Source organism: Dromaius novaehollandiae, chromosome 3 (genome assembly GCF_036370855.1).
Source record: "Dromaius novaehollandiae isolate bDroNov1 chromosome 3, bDroNov1.hap1, whole genome shotgun sequence".
Taxonomy (NCBI): Eukaryota; Metazoa; Chordata; class Aves; order Casuariiformes; family Dromaiidae; genus Dromaius; species Dromaius novaehollandiae.
This window is the reverse complement of record NC_088100.1, coordinates 14,331,987-14,349,813: the sequence shown is the minus strand read 5'-3', so window position 1 is coordinate 14,349,813 and position 17,827 is coordinate 14,331,987. Positions and strand designations below refer to the sequence as shown.

Here is a 17,827-nt window from a genome sequence, read left to right as displayed (position 1 = left end):
TGAATAACAAACACAGGGTTGCACTACACCTTTTATGTGAAAAATTTTACATTTTAAGTGACCCTAAATTCTCCCTATGTTATTTGAATACTTCCCAAACAACAACAGTCTCTTTTTCATATTCGCTGTTTGTTCTGGCCAATTGGTTGGACAATTCTCAGGTAGTCATTTGGACAGGAACTCAGGGGCCCTTAGGGAAACAGCATTTTAAATTAAAATACAAGCCCTACTAAGCAAGAGTTCCATCTCCATTCCTAGAGAATGCCTCTAATTTCAGGACCCACAAAGAGTAAATGAGTTGATAAAAATAAATACATAAATAAATAATCATAATAATCATAGAAAGGCAGCTATTTAAGACTGAAAAATTTAAGCAATCTCCTACTCTAGTAACTAGCAAAGTCAGAAGCAACAAGTCTTCCTACCACTAAGCATGCAAATCAAGGAAGACAATGTAGCAAGTTTAATTTCATGCAGCTCTGACATCAACAGATACTAGAATCTATTTGAACAGTTTGTTTCTGTTTCAAGAAGCAAGCGACTTAAACTGAGGAAGGCCTGGAGTGAAGAACATCAGTCCTTCAGGGACAAGGGAAATATCAGTAATACATGAGGTATAATCAATGAGTAACAGCTACAATAACTATGCAAGATATTTTAATATCCATTTTTCTGCAGGCACTTGGGAAAAGAGGGATTTGCAGATTTAATGTCTCACAGTTAATAGTCCAATTTGTTTGTGTGCATATTCTTACATTTCCCTTCTGCCTCCTTCCTGTGCCTTTGATCATTCTAACACCGAAGCTTAATACACTGCCACTGATCAAAAAAACACAAGAACTGCCCCCAACTCCTATGAAACAGAGCCTTCAGACATGCTGCAGAATTGTTCTAAGGAACTTCAGCTAAAAAAATAACATTAAAAAAGGGGGGGGGGGGGGGGGAACAAATTTTCAAATAACCTGCAGCCCGTATCTCTACAAAAGAAGAACTTCCAGCAGGAACCTAGCACATCACATGAGGCCCCGTGCAGCAGCTCTGATAAGTATCTTGTCTAAAACCTACCTACCCTATCGTGCATGATGCAGTTTAATGGACATAAATTCATTTGTGTGCACACAAATCACATCTGATCAGAATTTGTAGCACACAATATCACAGCTTAATACTCTGAAAGATGTTGGCTAGATCAATGCTACATAGATCATTACATTTAAAGTGATAAATTTTCTAACTTTTTCAACATAGGAACCAAGTTTCACAGGAGTCTCCTTCACAGTCTGACCAAGTATTAGCACATTAGTGGTGCCAGAACAAAATGCATAAAAAAGCTAAAACCAGCATAATGACTGCAAACAGTAACTCATGACAGTACTGCTATCAACTCCTAGTAATCAAAAGGCAGCAGGCGTAAGTCTCTGGAAGATTAATCTATCCATAGCCTTGTCCATCCACAGGAATCTCATGTTCTTCCACTAGCTCCAACTTCCAATGCAACACATCTTTGAATTAAAAATTTCAACAGCAGTGACAAAAATTCAATTACAGGTGACCGTACTGTGCCAGAGGTGACTAGGAGACAAATAGCAACATAAAGAGTAAGAGAGAAAATTATCAATAGTAGTGACAGCAGCAGCTCTCAAACTGCCAATAGCTCTCAAACTAGCTCTCAAATTCCACCAAGATAAATCTTTTCACAGAAATTTTGGAAAAACTGTCACATACAGTGCAACTTATTCATAATTTAAAAGTATCTTTTAGGATAAATGAGACTCGATAACAGCTGGAATTAAGATGTCATACCAGTCTAGATACACACAAAGCTCAACTTCAAGCCAAAAAAAGCCTTCTCCCAGCATAGCAAAAGAATTCATCATGGCAGCACATATGGAAATTTTAAAAAGTTTTTCACAGAGAGCAAAATGCAACAGCAAAGGCAGGAACTATTAAGATGAATAGCATAACTGGTGTCAAAAGAAAATGCAAGGTACTCCTGAGAGCCTCAGCAAAGATCTGGTCTTGTTTACCAATCATTTTTTCAGGACTAGACAGAAGATGACTCCAAAATAACAACAGTTGACAGGTAGCCTGGGAAAAGCAACAAGAGATTTTTTTCTGTTTACTTTTTTTTAGAGTAAATAAGTTAGTCTCAGTCTGAGGAAGAATATACCATACCAGATATACACGACAGACATGGGCATACTGTAGCAAGTCAAGCAAAGGGCCATAAAGTTGCTGAAGGGATTGGAGCATCTGTCATACAAGGAGATGCTGAGGTAGCTGAGATTGTTTAGTCTGGAGAAGAGAAGGCTCAGAGGAGATCTTAATGTGCATCAATATCTGATTCGGGGGGGAGGAGGGGGGGGAAGAAGGTTAAGACAACAAAGCCAGACTCCTCTCAGTGGTGGCCAGCGACAGGACATGATGCAACGGGCACAGTTTAAACAAAAGACTGGGGTTTTTTTTGTTTGTTTGCTGCAGATGACTGAACGTCGGAACAAGCTGTCCAGAGAGACTGCGGAGTCTCCATCCTTTAAGATATTCAAAATTTTATAGGACATGGCCTGAGCAGCCAGCTTTGAGCACTGTGTGTGCGTGTGCGGCGGGGGGGAATCTCCAAGGGTCCCTTCCAAACTCAATGATTCTGTGATTCTGTAACTTGGGCCAGTTAATCAAAAAGCGTGGCTGCCCTTTTGCAGGGCATATTCCCCCATTTTCAGAGATTTCCATAAATTTGTGCTGAAGATAGCAAATATATGCTGGTCTCAAGGGGAACAAGTTCAATGTAAGCTTTCAAAGAGAACTTGAGACTTTTATGCAATTCTTCTGTCATCAATTTTGCCACAATGAGAAACGAATTCAAACTGAACCCAAAACCCTTATCTACCATAGCTATTACATTTTAGGCTCTAATACTGGACATCTGTAAAAACTGCAGACCTGAAGTAAGACATTCAGCTCCAGCCTAAGATACCCACAGTTAGCAAACTAACAAACTTTGCACTAGAGTCTTCAGAGAGCTAGATCGCCATCAACTCACCCTGAAGCAGAAACTTACATTTTGTCAACTAAACTGCACCCTAAATTCCATTAAATATGAAGGATGGATTACATGGTAACACTAACACACGGACATCTTTTCAGAAGCAGTGAAACTCAAGATTATACTTTTCCCCAAATTATTTTAAAAGTCTAGGTTCTTCAGTGCTATTTTACTGCAGTTCAATGAGAAATAAGCAATTCTATAGCTACATAGAGAGCAGTAAGTCAGCACTTAAAAGCGATAGACATAGACCAGTATTAGTTCACCATCTAAAAGTAAAAGAAATACAAGAAAGCACAAGTTGCATATAAGATAAAGTGATCAAAGATTTCATTTTCAATAGTGTGATGTGTTCATATATATCTACAATTTTCTTTACTGCACAATTTAAGAAAATTGCCTCCTTCCTAGTCCTTTTGATATTTTTTTTTTTGATAGAAAGACAGCTCAACTTCTGTATTTGACACCAGAGAACTCTAAATTGATGAGCAGAGTCTCTGGTTGAAGTTTTCCAACACAGAGTAAATTCAAAATCCAGAAAAAAAAAGATTTGCTTACATGAGGGGCAATGCATCATTTCCTTCTGCTTTCCATTGCAATCTTTCTGGTATCAATTTTTCAGTTCTACTGAGCAAATCTACTGAACGTACATAACAGAAGATACTATGATCATCACATGCAATCCCATCTGAATATTTGTATTTCCATGGAATCAGCCACAATATGTATTTTTAAACAGGAAAGAGTTCCTGAACGCGTGTTCCACAAACTTTGCACAAACTTATTTCAGCAGTAGATATAATCACATGTTTTCAGGCAAAAAAGGGTAGTTCTCTCCATAGAAAATGAGAAAAATACACAAAATAAAAAGTCTGTCAACCATAAGCTTCCATAAAGTTAAATTACTACTATTTTGATTAAAATATTCTAAGCACAAAAACAACATTGTCTCCTGCTCTTTTACTTTACACTAGTATCAAATTTAAACACATAAGACTGAGATCATATAAGAATAGTGGGAGAACCAAAATTATTACTTCTCAGGAGGGAAGAGAAGAATGAGAAAACGAAAAATTTTGTTTTTTTCTTCTTATAAACTGCTATGGCAAGATTTTGTCATTTGTACACACAAAGCAATGTCCTGACCACTGCATATTGCGACTATGGCACAGTTGCCAGATGATTTTCTATTTGTTTTCCTGTTTGCGTGTTCAGAACTGTCAAACTGCTATAGCAGATGATGTCATTCGCCTAGAAACTCCCCCTCCAATAAAGCAAGCACATCCATGTGTTACCAGAATAATTTAATAATTTGATCGTACTCTGAACGTTAACCATTGTTCTTCGCAACTATTTGAAAAAGTCTATTTCTTTCCTAACATTAGGAGCAGAAAAGATAGCTTTGGAGGCAAGTGTCAAGGGACATTAACCCCGGTCTGATCAAAGGAAAGAATATGTTCTGTTGCCTGTTGAGGTAGCTCTGCCAGAACTTCATAACCCTGTCCTATTACCCTGAAACTCTAGATTTAGATAATGAATACGAGTTGTGTGGAATTGTTAAATATGAACAGGACAGAAGCAAAGAAACCATATTCAAAACTGATCTCTCAAGTAACAAGCTAGAAGAACATTAGTTCTCATTAATAACCAATTTTTCTTAAGATAGATATGACAGCTTACTTCACGTTCAAATACAAGAACAAGTTTCTAACAATAAGTTTCCTCTAGTACTCTGTAGCCACACCTAATTTCAGCTAAAACAAGAATGCAGTGATTATAATAATATATTCTGTTGACAAATTCAATCTTCGTAGTTCTAATAGGAGGAAAATATCTAGAAAGAAGCTTAGTTCTTACACTTGAAGAGAAATAGAAAAATAAGTTGCAGAGCTGTCTACCCCTCCACGGTACTGAAACATATGTACTGAAAACATATAGCAAGCATATATATATATATTTTAATAGAAATACTTGGCAAACCAGCAACTATTCCAACTAAATCCAGTTCAAGAGCAGGCAGCCAATTAGTCCACCTTTCATGTCTGGTATCCGTGCCACACACACACACACTCTAAAAAACATATGCCCCAGCCTTTCCCCCCATCAAATTGACAAATGTCTTTTGAAACCAATTCTGACATTCTAAAAATTCTGGTTTTGCACGGTACTCACATAGCAAAGGATATGTCTTGTTTTTTTCTTTTTAGAGATGAGGGCTGTATCTGATAATAATTACTATTAGTTTGAGGCCCAAAAAGCCTTTTATTAAGAAAAATCTCTGAAAGTCCATGCAAAATATCTCTTAATAGTTTTTACTGCCTTTACAAATGTAATATACAAGGCTCAATTGTAGTGCAAAGGCTCCTGTAGACCTTGTAATATTAATTTAATAAAGACATTATGCGCTAATCATGAAAGACAGATATCTATAGATAGTTCTTCTAGAGTTCATAAATGCACTAGATGCCATTTGTTATGTTTGTGACTGTCCCAACTTTGTCATTCAAACTGTATTTTATTTAGTACCTTTACACATCATTAATGTCCATTAGTAAAGCGACATCACACACTAGGACCGCCTTGAAAAGTAAGTGATATACAACTTGTTATTGCTGAGTCACTAAATATCAGTAACAGATGCTTTTTTCCTCCTCTTCTTCAACACATGTGACACACTTCAATGTCTGTTTTGCCACTATTATTCATTATTTCCATATTATTGGCAGGTAGCAAACAGAACACTTACCTGTGACCAGGATGATAAACAACAGTAGTTACTCCATGGGCATAATGGCTGCTAAAGCTGAAACTATGACTTTCCTGGAAGCTTTGATTTGTTCCAACACTATGTACGAGGAAAAAATATGTATGTTATTTCAGATTTATATTTTAAGATAGTGGAAAGTTCTTTTAAAGTTTGTGGTACCTTCTCAGAATAAGTCAAAACTTACGCTTACCTTACAAGATAACTTCTCAGTTCTCCACGATAATTAATGACAAGCAGTTCTGCTGACCATTGTGCACTTGCTTTATATTCCAAGAAGATTAATCCAGCAATAGCATAACTAAGATCTCCTGGAAAACCTGTTGTCTTTACCCAAAAGATAGACATTGAAAGTAGGGAGGGGAGAAGAGTGCTTTGGTTACTGAAAGAACTACAAGTCAAATTTACTATATTCTATAAAATGTTTTTAAAAAAACTAACAAAAGAAGTTCACAGAGCTTAAAGAACTAGCAAGTTAGACTGACTACATTCTATAAAAAGTGCATTAAAAAGCTAACAGAAGCTGTTGTTTGAAGATTTTATTTGAAAGAGAAAACACATCCTTCGATCTTGATTTTAAAGAAGTCTTATTAATATAAAGTATGTTAAGAATACACTAAGGAAACATACTTTGAAAATCCCCCAAATTAGCTTAATGCAATCTTTGAATATGTAAAATATGAAGTATATTATGGTGGGCAAGCCAACAACAATTTTATTTTTCACATACAAAAGAAGTTTCCTCAAACTGCTCAAGCAGCAATATTTTCTTGACTTGCAACTGAATCTACATACAAACTGCATGATAGGTCAATACTTCTGTGAAAGAATACTGGGAAAATGGAGGCGTCACTGCAATCATTTGCACATATTCTAAGCAGATGATATGGTAATTTCAGTATTTGATGTACCAGCAGATCTACCACTATTTTGAGGAAAAATAGAGATGAAGATTCTGACTAGGTACAACCCCAAGATGATATGCTTTGCTCATGCTATTCATGATCTGAATTTAATTAACTATAACATATCCATCACATGACAAACAATTCATAATATATTTCTGCTTAGTATTCATACTGTAAGGCTTTGTACCAAAGAATGCCATGATAAAAAAAAAAATGGCAGAGTGATTACCATTTCTGATTACAAGGAGTTTTACTATATTTAAATTTAATCAGAGAGAGTACTTACTGGTGAAATGACCAAAAGCTCACTACCCATTAGGTCAAACACTCTCACTGTTCCAGTGCTTTCAGCATAAGCGAGTAACGTACAGTCATGGCTCCACGCCACACGCCTCCACTGCGGGTTAGGATCTTTAGGTACTATGAAAAAGGAAAAAGTTCTTAAAAAGGGAAATACTTTCCTGTTAACACTGTAACATGTACTTAACTGGTCTCCACTTATCAACGGCCACAGTCTGAATCATGACAAAATGAATGGCACTGGGCCACATTATGACCTCCAATCATCCACTGATCGTCCAACTATTAGATGTCTTTACACTGTTAGTGTATTCCTTTGCACACACTTTTTATAAACATTGTACCACTTGTGGATTCCCCCCCTCCTTCAAACAAAGCAAGGTATAAGAGAACATAGACAAAGCATTTTTGTAAGTATAAATTTGATTCCTAGTAAAAACTTTCTTTGTTTAACAGACAAAGTTACTACAATTCTTTATTATCTGTATTAACTGAACGTCCTGCCTCTGGAAATAAGTGTTTAGTTTGGTCAATCAGCAAAGAGCCAGCGGGCTATTAGAAACAGCCCATTCCCTTATACTTATCAGGATCCAAAGTTGTACGCCAACAGGAAACAACACGCATTACAGCAAAGAGAGAAACAAAAATTTAAAAGATCTACACCTAATTTGTTGGCAAGAGCACTGGGCACCATGTATTATCATCATGAAATCACTGACAGTTATTCTAGCAAACTTTACCAAACCTATCACACCAACTTCATACCATTTGTTGTCATCCCATTGCACTGTTGCATTAAGTTCCCTTTTTCAGGCTTCCAAAGGATTTACAGGGAATATTTAAAAATAGTGCATGACAATTCAAATAATCTTTAAATTAACTTTTAAAAAGTGACTTATGTGATTGGGAACCTCTAGTCCACTGACACTCATTTCCTAATAGGCCCTCATTCATCTACCTGCTTTTGAAAGTTATATCCAACATGTAAAGAGGCAGTGATCAAGAGAGGAGAAAGAAACAGAATCTCAAAAAAAAAAAAAAAAAAAGCATCAAGAATTGTGGGATGCCTATCTTCATTTTAACACTAATGAAAGCACAACTAAGTACTGCACAAGGATAGCTTGGGGGGCAGGTTGGGCACCAACACCCAATATGGCACCAAAACCCATTCATTTAAGTATCATTTCACTCCAGATTCAAGGTCAGTATGCTAATCACCACAAAAAGAAAAGGTAGGGAAAAACGGAACTAACCAAAGAGAAATTAACAGAGTCTCCCAATGCTTTTAAGAACTCAGAAGATCTTAAAGGGTAAGGAAACAGCAATGCTTAGCAATACATTAATAATAAACAATAAAGAAACTGAGTTGTAGAGGTTACCATATTGCATACCTTGACATTTTCCAACAATGGATCCAAAGTCATCTTTTGCAGACCTGCAGAATAAAACTCAGTTATGGATTTACACAAAAAGCACTATTCAATTCTGAAGAATAAATAAAATACTATAAAAATACTCCAAGTGCACAATTCAAAGATTTGCATGTATTTAACTACTTATCCAAACAGGCAAATAGTAGCCCTCACCCTTCGACAGCTAGTATAACTAGCAGTACCTTAGGAACCCTCCTTCCAACATATAAATAACACCATCCCATGTTTACTAGTAATGCTGTTCAAAACACTACAGCAGTATTTGAGTACTTGAGCAGGTAACTTAAAAAAAGTCAGAAACCTCTGGGTTACTATTTTAGCAACAATGCAAGGATACAGTTATATTTATACAGTTGGAAAATAAAATTTATTTCATAGTCTATAAGCTGACATTTATGGTGTTCACACTACTTCTGGTTGAACAATTTTCATTCAGTTGCTTCTTTTACATATAAATAGAAGGTCTGACCTTCTAGCAAATGGATTTTTGTGAAGCAAGTAAACACACTCAATCAAGATCTGCTCTACAGCTAAATGTGTTCTTGAACTAGCAAGGGAGGGCTTGTTATTAGACAGCGGAGAAGAAAAGGAAAGCATGAGTCTTTTTCGCAATTCATATTATTTGTAAAATCAGGTGAAGCATTACACATGTGCCAGCTGTTCTATAGAGCAGTATAATAGCTTCTTGTCTCACTTCATTTGTACTCTCCCCTAATGATTTTAAAGGGGAAGAGCAAAGGTTAGAGAGACCATGAATTCAGTTTAGCGTCTTAGAGCAATTTGAGTTTTTCCTCTTCCACATCTTATAAAATAAAATAACACTTTTTTTTGGGGGGGGGAGGGGGGCAGGGGAAGGGAGGGATAGAAGGCCAAGAATTAAGAAGAAATCAAAGGCATCTGAGTTATAATAAATTATGATTATTCCATACATCATTTGTAGAATGTACGTAACACTCTAAAAAAACAGAAATATATTTAAAGTATGGTTAGTAAAACACTAGAAATACTTTCTCAAAACCCTGCGACTGTGGTTGTTAAGTGATAGACAATATTAAGTTACCTGATTTCTACACACTGGTCTTGAACAACTGCCAACAGTTTACCATTGCTGAAAGAGGAATAACAGAGATGTGAAAGTTCAACTAAAGATCACTCTTGCAGATCGTGGATCAGAGCTCTAGGCACTTTTCTGTGAGGATAAATTCAAGTTCTCTTTCATAAATCAAAATAAGTTGTGAAATACCAATTTTTATGCAAAAAATGTGCTATTAACAAAATTCCCTTTATGTCACAGACATATGCACCACCATTTCTCCTTTCTAGCAGCACTAAGAAAACAGAAACAATGTCTAAAATCTTATTACATAAGAGGTCAGAACCAGATATTGCATACGGATAATTTTAGGCCAGTTATACTTGAAACTACATATTGTTTTATGTGGAATAAACAACAATCACAGTTCAGGAAGTCAGGTGATCTCCTTAAGAGGTCTCTACTTTTTACCTAACATACAGCACTGCACAACATGCCAGTTTCATCAGCGAGTATCATCGCCTCCTTCAAAGAATCATCATCTCTTCCAACAACACAGAAATCTTGCTGAACTACTGACTGTATCTAGTGAAACATAGTAAGTAAAAATACTCTAGACTACTTTCATGTCATTGAACCATTTTTCTGTATAAGTTCATGCTTATTAAAAAAAGTAGTGATTCAACGGATGCTGCTAAAATTACTATAAAAGAGTTGTTCCTAGTCTAGGAATTCTCATTTCTCCTCTCAACACACAATAGCGACAGGTCTTGAAGGTCTCTTGAAGCACTCACTTTCCACAATTTTTAAGATATGCAGTTTTTATTACACACCCTGCAAGTTTTGAGACCAAATTCAACAGCCATGAATATGATCCCAGCAGAAGGATTACATTGCTAATCACTTTTCCTTAAAAATTGGAAGGTCATTCAGATATAAATGAGAAGGTGCGTGAAGAGAAGGGAAACACTGTGGAAGTCCCTAGATAGCCTAAGGTAAGGTCAATCTGCTGCCTGTGAAAGCCTCCGGTATTTCTTTTGACCAACGAGAATAACAATGCCTTCAGCACACTACTAGCTCAGCATTGCTGCTAACTAGTAAAGCAGGAGGAAAACATTTTTTTTAAATCTCACACTGGTGATAACTGGTATAAGGGACAAAAATTAATGATACTAGTTCCTTTCCTATCTCAGGAAACAGAGTAGTGTACATTTCTTTTTTAGATTTTCCCCATAGTATCTACTATATACTTGAACACAGCAGCTATGCCCCACAACCTCCTCCCAACTCAAAAAAGCTAAGGCAGATTACAGGCTGTATAACACAGTATATTTTCTTGGGGTTTTTTTTGTTTGTTTGTTTGTTTTAAAACATCATTACCAACAACAACAAAACACCCGAACATGTGAGCACATTCACTATGCAGTAATCTTTTCTGCCAAATACAGTAAAGCACAAGAGTATACAAGCTGGTTACCTTGCAAGTACTAAATGCCAGTTGATCTGCTTACTAACCAGACGAACCAGTCCAGTTGGCAGGGTAAACTTTGCAGGGCTGAAACAAAAATGTTACACTAAATTAGAATGTACATCTAACAAAAAAAGCAGTAAGTGAGATACACATCTCGAGTGACTTATTTCATAGGCAACCATCAGCCAGCTTTGAGGTTTCAGCAAACTAAATACGAGTCAGCAGTGCACCTTGACTGTTGTTACGAAGGCTAACAGCATTCCAGTCTGTAGAAACGGAATCACAGTTAGATACTAAGGGAACTGATCACTTAATCTTTAGACTCTGGTCTGCATTCAGTTTCAGGTCCCCATACTACAAGACAGACACTGATAAACTGGAGGGCCACCAAGACTGTTAGGGAACCAGAGCACTTGCCCTACAAGAAAGAGCTGAGGGAATTTTATTTGTTTAGTCTGAAAAAAGAGACAGCTTCAAAGGAACCTAAGAGCAGCCCTTCGATACCTAGGAGGAGGTTACCAAGAAGATGGGAGCCACTGAGGGGCATCAAAATGGAACAGTGCTCAGATTAAAACAGAAAAGTTTCCAAGCTGACATAAGCAAAAAAAATTCTTCACCAAGCACTAACAGGCTGCCCAAAGAGGCTTTGGAACCTCCACCCCTGAAGGTTTTCAAGACCCAGATGGAGAGAGCCCTGAGCAATCTGGCCTGAATTCAGTGTTCACCCTGCTTTTCACAGAAGGTTGGATTTGACATCTCCTAGACTCCCTTCCAAACGGAACTGTTTTTTATATACAAAATGGCACACAGAATTAATTACAAAGGCTTAAAAAAAAAAAAAAAGAAAAGAAAAAAAACAGATCTCCAATGCAACTACTGGGGATTTTTTATTGTTTTTAAAGAAAATGAAATGAACTCATTCCATCTGCAAGTGAATCCTTGTGGGCAGACTTGTATGACTGCATGAAGCCCATTAATCAAAACAGAAACCTCAGAACAAAAACACAAAATAAAGTGGAATACCAACGGGGGGGGGGGGGGGGGGGTGCATTGCCTAGAAGAGAAAGAAGCTGCTGACTTAGACTGTAGGATTGTTTCCCAAGAAGCCAACAGTATACCCCTAAAAAGGAAGAACTGATATCTTCAGCCACGCTAAGGGTATCAACAGGGTTGTATAACCACAGACCAGGAATTCTGCAAGAACATTATATTTATCCCCTGATATGTTTCTGAAAGTTAAGTGACTTCTGAAACAGAAATTAAAGTTATAAATGGTATGCCTGTTTAGGCCTGTTGCTCAAGGTGTTATCAAGCTTTTGGTACGACAGTGACAACTGCCAACAAAAAAAAATCCAAATTATGACTTAAATGGAAGCAAATACTGTAATAGTGTCAGACCTGATGGGTATGCCATTTGTCGCTCAAATAGACAAACAGCTTCATTTGCTATGTCTCTGTTGGGACAGGGGGATAAATATGTATTTGGGGATAGATGATGCTACAAATGGAAGTTTATTTAGGCTACTGACAAAGGTAAGAGTCAAACCAGTATACATCTTGATTCTTTTTGGCATAGGCTTCAACTGTGAACCAAGTGGTTACAACTCAAATTCAAGAGGAGAGACATATATTCTCCGTACTGCTCAGGCAATATTTTAGGCAGTGTTCAGTTTTAGTGTCAATAGGAATAACTTTCCAATAAAACCAAAAAGCTACCAAAATGTTACCAAATAAAAATATTAAGCATTATTTTCCTCAAACCTACCTGTACCAGATATATCGAAGCAAAAATAACACAGGGCCTACAAAAAAAAAAAAAAAAAAAAGACAAGAATTACATCTTTGGCTGTCTAAAGGTACTCTCCGGCTTACTGCACACAGAATTCCAGAAATTCTCTGGAAAGAAAGAAACACTTTAAAGGAAAGGGGAAAAACAAAACAAAGCAATAACAACAACAATTACATATGCTTATTTTTCTTTGGCCAATGAACCCTTATATTACTAAAGTAAATGGAAATGGCAAATCAAAAGTCTCTACACATCTCTAGAAATTCTAGAAGTGCCTGAGGGATGAAAATCCAATTCAGTTACTGTATAAATCAAGTGCTGAATGTTAACACAATCAGACCATGATGTAAAGCTTCCTTCTAGAGTTGAGTTTGTTATTTGGGCTTTTTTAGACAAGGGCTGGTAAAGAAACAAACAGAGAAAAACAAAATGAAACAACAACAACAAAAAATCCTCAACAGTATTTTGCAAAATACAACAGGGTTTCCAAACTTCTTAGATGTATACTTTATTAGTCTGCCCCCCATAAGTTAACGGAGGCAAAAAAGCACACAAAAATTAAAATAACTTAACAGTATTGATAATCAGAAAACATCTTTCTGAAAACCCATTCTGTGCTATTTCCATTACACTAGCCTCTTCATAGAGCAGAAAGTGTTTTTTGTTTTTCTAAACAAGCAACCCACACATCATTCTTATAAGTCATAAACATAAAAAACAGTCATATTTACCTGTAATTGCTCTAGTGATGATAAATGATGCACCATGTTTTTTGCTGCCTCTTGGCTGCAATTATAACAGTAATGGTCAAACACTGTATTATACATTTTAGCTTAAATATAGTATACATGCATACATTCAGTAAATTCATTTAAGCTGTGTACTTATGTTTTTTATGTTTACTTGCAATTACTTTCAACTTCATATTAAAAGCATAAGACAAAACAAGCTACATAACCAAATATTTTCAATAAATGCCAAGTTCTAATCAGCATAATAATACTACACATGGCTATTGATTCAGCTTTCCCTCAGTTTTTGGTAGTAATAAAAGCACTGACTTGTGACTATGTCCTCCTATAACGTATTCTTTCTATGGAATATAGATTAGGAATTATTCTTTGTAGGAATACAGACTGCATATGCCTACTCTAGAAAAGAGTAAGTTAAGTCTGCTTCTTTTTCCACAGTTCTAAATGGTTCTATGAGTCTTCCCCTGCAACCTTAGCCAGAGAACCACTGCCTCATTCACTGTTTCCAATGAACAACTACTCAATAACTCTTTCTGTTCTCATCACACACTTTGGAATTCCTGAAGAGCTTGTTATATACAATCATATCACTGCAATGACTACAGCATGCTTGATTTTCACACCAGCCTTTTCCCTGGCATTGTCACCTCTCTGTGTGTGATCTTCACAAAAGCTTGTTAATTTCCCCAAACAAAGTATTTCTCGGGAAACATAATATATGTAAGTGAGAATACTACCAAGAACTAAGATTAAAGCCAATATGGGGTCCAACTTAAGAAATGCCAGTTCTAAGTGTTTTGAATTTAACAGAATTTTAAACTCTCATCACAGGGGGAGCTTCCAATGGCTGTAATTACAGTTGGAAGTGCTCAGCACTTCTGCAATCAAAACTGAATCATCTCAAATCAGACACAGAAAAATAAAGCAAAGGCAAGAGAGACCTGCAGGGAGTATAATTTAAGGCCTTGTTTTGTATCCTGCAAGACTGCATAGGTAGAGATTTAATTTGATTTCCCAGTGTAACATTCAACTTAACTTCCTTTCCTTTTCTGCAATTACCCACCTCAGTCATTCCAAATCATTCAGTTCTATAAGAAATAAGGTAGGAACTGTTTTTATGACTGACTTTTTCCTGTACAGTGCACAGTGTGAATAAACCAGAGTTAGAGACTGATGTTCAAAGAGGAAAGGCACAACCACCTAAATAATGTTATTGTCAAGACAACTTAAGGCAAACAGTCACACTGACAAAACTTCTGTTTGCCTGTGTATGTCAGTGTAAAATCAAATTTCCACTAAAGCCTTAGAGCATGTTGGAATTATCCTTGTCTTCCGACAGTCTTCAAAAAATTGTAATTCCAACAAACTACAAAATGTAACATTTCTGGGCCTTTCTAATTCTGCCATTTAAAATGGTAATTATCTTGAAGTTAGAGCAAGTAAGAAGGAAATGATGAGTTTAAAATAGCCTGTAACACTTGATCAAGTTGACAAGCAGAATTCTATGTTGCTCAGAGATTCAAATAATCAGGGTGGGTTAGACCTTCAAGCTGTGGTTCCACGATCGATTTAAACTGGCACACCTACGCTGCTGCTGAAGAGAGGTTTCACACTTCCCTCTCTATTTACCAACACATTCCTGACCTCCCCATGCCTACATAACTGCTTGTATGACAACCTCACAGAAGTAGATGAAACAACAAAATTCATTCTCAAACTAATCAGTTCCATTCACTGTACAACTTCAAGACTACCAGTGACAGCAGAGAAGAAAGGATGGTTGTCATCAAGAGTTTTCCTTTTTGTACAATTGCAGAACCACAGTCTCATGTGCCACTATATCTAAGTCCTCCTTAGGATTTTCAGATATGCAAATCTTTCATCTACTACTAAAATGAGAGGGGGACAAAACAGCATTGATCATCTCTTAAAACAAAGTTAAATAAAAGCAGATGCAGCTGTCTATTCACTTACACAACACTAATCCAATATGTTATCAACTGATAATACTGCAACAATTTTCCTCAAACACCTATTCCTATGGCAGCAACTGAGGATTTAGAACTCAAGAAAAAAAAAATCATGATGTCTTTCTGGCAAACAAAAAGCTATTTTTATGGGAATGGTTTCAGTAATCATGAGTAGGTACATTATTTTGCTGGTGATGTTTCACCATATCCTCTGTTCAGAGATTCCATTTAAGCACAAAACCCTGTTAAAATACTTCCATAATGTACTTTCCTAACTAAAAACACTTTAACAAATAAAGTGTTTTTAACAGTTTAAAGTTTATTTTATTTAACAGTTAAAGTTTATTTTAACAAATAAAGGACAAGCAATAAGGAAGTCTACATTATCTGCATCTTCTACGTCCAAAGCAGACAGCAATAAAAATAGAGGCAACTAATTCAGCAGATTGCAAGGAAAAAGATGAAAGAGCAAAGCCTTAGCACCTGAGCTTTTCCACTGACTCATGGAAACGTAGAATACAAGCAGGATCTTACAGCATAGGAGTGATGTGTTCCTATCTTTAAAGCTTTGTCAGCTACCTGTGTGCCATCTACACACAGTGATATATATACCTCTCAAGCCTTTTCAGCCCTCTCAAAGCACAACTGTAACCAAGTAACATTCTGATGTAGAAGTCTGGAGGGGGAACTGATTTGCCTCATGCACAGTAAGCTGCACAAAGGCCGAGCAGGCACGCTGCAGTTCCCAGTGCTCTCGGCACAGCTGTCTGTGGAAACCGCGCCTGAAGTTTGCTAGAGCCCCTCCTTCCGTCTGCTCGACGTGCAAAACCTGGCACGCCTTAGTCGCACCTAAAGAGCAAGAAAGACTTCAAGGAAAGCCAGGCGGCACGTACAGGAGTGACACTGCAAAAATTAAGCGACACGGGACAGGGGCGGTCGCAGGGCAGCACCACCCCAGGACACGCTGCCTGGTCGCCCCGACGCTCTCCCCCTTCGCTGCGCCCACGCAGCGACAGCCTTCCCTGGGGCAGCAGAGGCGCCCTCTCCCTCGCAGCGCCTGGGCGCGGCGGACAGCGGCTCCCGCTGCCGCGGGCTGCCCGGGGCAGCGGCGCGCAGCCCGGCCCCCTCCCCTCCCCGCCCCACCCGCCGACGTGGCCGATCCCGCGTGCCGCGGCCCGGCCAGGGCGGCACCTACCTGCACCTCCGTCTCCGGCGGCCACTCGGTGTTAACGAGCAAGTCGTACAGGATATTCTCCTCCTCGCCGCCTTCCTCCTCCTCGCTGACAGCCGCCATCGCTATCTCCGCCCCCGCCACCCCCACTTCCCCGCGCTCCCCTGCGGCGGCCATGCTCACCCCAACCCGACCGACCGCCGCACCGACTACGGCGCCTGGCGCAGGCCAAACCGCTGAGGCAACGCCGCCGCCGCGCGCGCCGGGGGGGGGAGGGGGGCACGCCGCCGCCCGGGGCGGGGCGGCCCGGCCCCTTGGCTGCAGGGGGAGCGGCCGGGAGCCGGGAGGGAGCGCTGAGCAGCCCCGGGGCTCCTCCAAGGGCACTGGGCAGCGGTGACTCGGCCTCGCGGCCCTGCGGGCGAGGGGGCGAGGCGCAGGGAGACACAGCCGCCGCAAGGAGCAGGCGCTAATGGCGCTGTAGAAGTGGGGTCGGCTGCTCCATGTTGCCTGAAACACCCCAGCGCCTTTTCCAGAAGTGCCTGTTGTGCTACCCCTGCTCTCCCTGGCTTCCTCCCGCTGTCGCCGGGCCTCGGGCCTCAGGCCTCGGCGCCTGGGCCGGCACTGCCCGGGAGCAGGAGCGTGCCAGGCTGAGCTGAGCTTTCCTCGCGCCATCTGTTATGTGGCTGGGAAGCCAACCTCTACTGAGGAAAATGCATCAGTGTCCCTCTCGTTAAAGAAAACTCTAAGGATAATAGACCTAAGAATCCTCTTATCTCCATGTTCTCCTTTGCAGTACCTGCTCCCAAGGCAGGAGCAGGCTCATCTCCTGCCCTGGGGGTCCCTCAGAGGATCTTCTTCTACCCGTTGCCCACCTAAAGTGCTGGATAAAGAGGAAAATTGTGGTGGCGCTCTGCAGCAAGGTACCCTGTCAGCCCAGCTGCTCTCAGTCCCAAAGGGACGCCCCAGGGAAAATGCTTGTAGCTGCAGCCCCGTGTTGGGTGTCCAGAAAGTTAATAGTAAGAAAATTTATGGTAAAAAACACCTAATGTAGTCAAGGCCTGAGTGTGTTAATAAAGCCTCTATAATACAGGGGGAAAAAAAACCCTAAAATTATGTATTTCTCACATATTATTACTCCAACTTTAATGTAGACACAGAAATCAGTTACATGGAACTTAAATGCTTTTGAACTT

General features: G+C 39.0%; 1 protein-coding gene across 3 annotated transcripts in view; it reads right to left on the bottom strand.

Moving 5' to 3' along the window:
* NBAS (NBAS subunit of NRZ tethering complex) overlaps window positions 1-16,919 on the bottom strand; it is a 186,031-nt gene extending 169,112 nt beyond the window's left edge. For 2 of the 3 annotated variants that reach the window (XM_064508451.1, XM_026097158.2), the window contains exons 1-9: window positions 16,659-16,918; window positions 13,473-13,527; window positions 12,718-12,754; window positions 10,959-11,036; window positions 9,509-9,556; window positions 8,407-8,450; window positions 7,002-7,135; window positions 6,001-6,134; window positions 5,790-5,888 (exon numbers count right to left, since the gene is read on the bottom strand). In XM_064508451.1, coding sequence (XP_064364521.1) covers window positions 5,790-5,888; window positions 6,001-6,134; window positions 7,002-7,135; window positions 8,407-8,450; window positions 9,509-9,556; window positions 10,959-11,036; window positions 12,718-12,754; window positions 13,473-13,527; window positions 16,659-16,811 — 782 coding nt within the window. In that variant the 5' untranslated portion in view covers window positions 16,812-16,918. Of the gene's footprint in view, window positions 1-5,789; window positions 5,889-6,000; window positions 6,135-7,001; window positions 7,136-8,406; window positions 8,451-9,508; window positions 9,557-10,958; window positions 11,037-12,717; window positions 12,755-13,472; window positions 13,528-16,658 lie in introns of all 3 variants that reach the window. The other variant, XR_010388180.1, reaches the window with a different exon arrangement.
* Window positions 16,920-17,827: the final 908 nt, after the last annotated feature.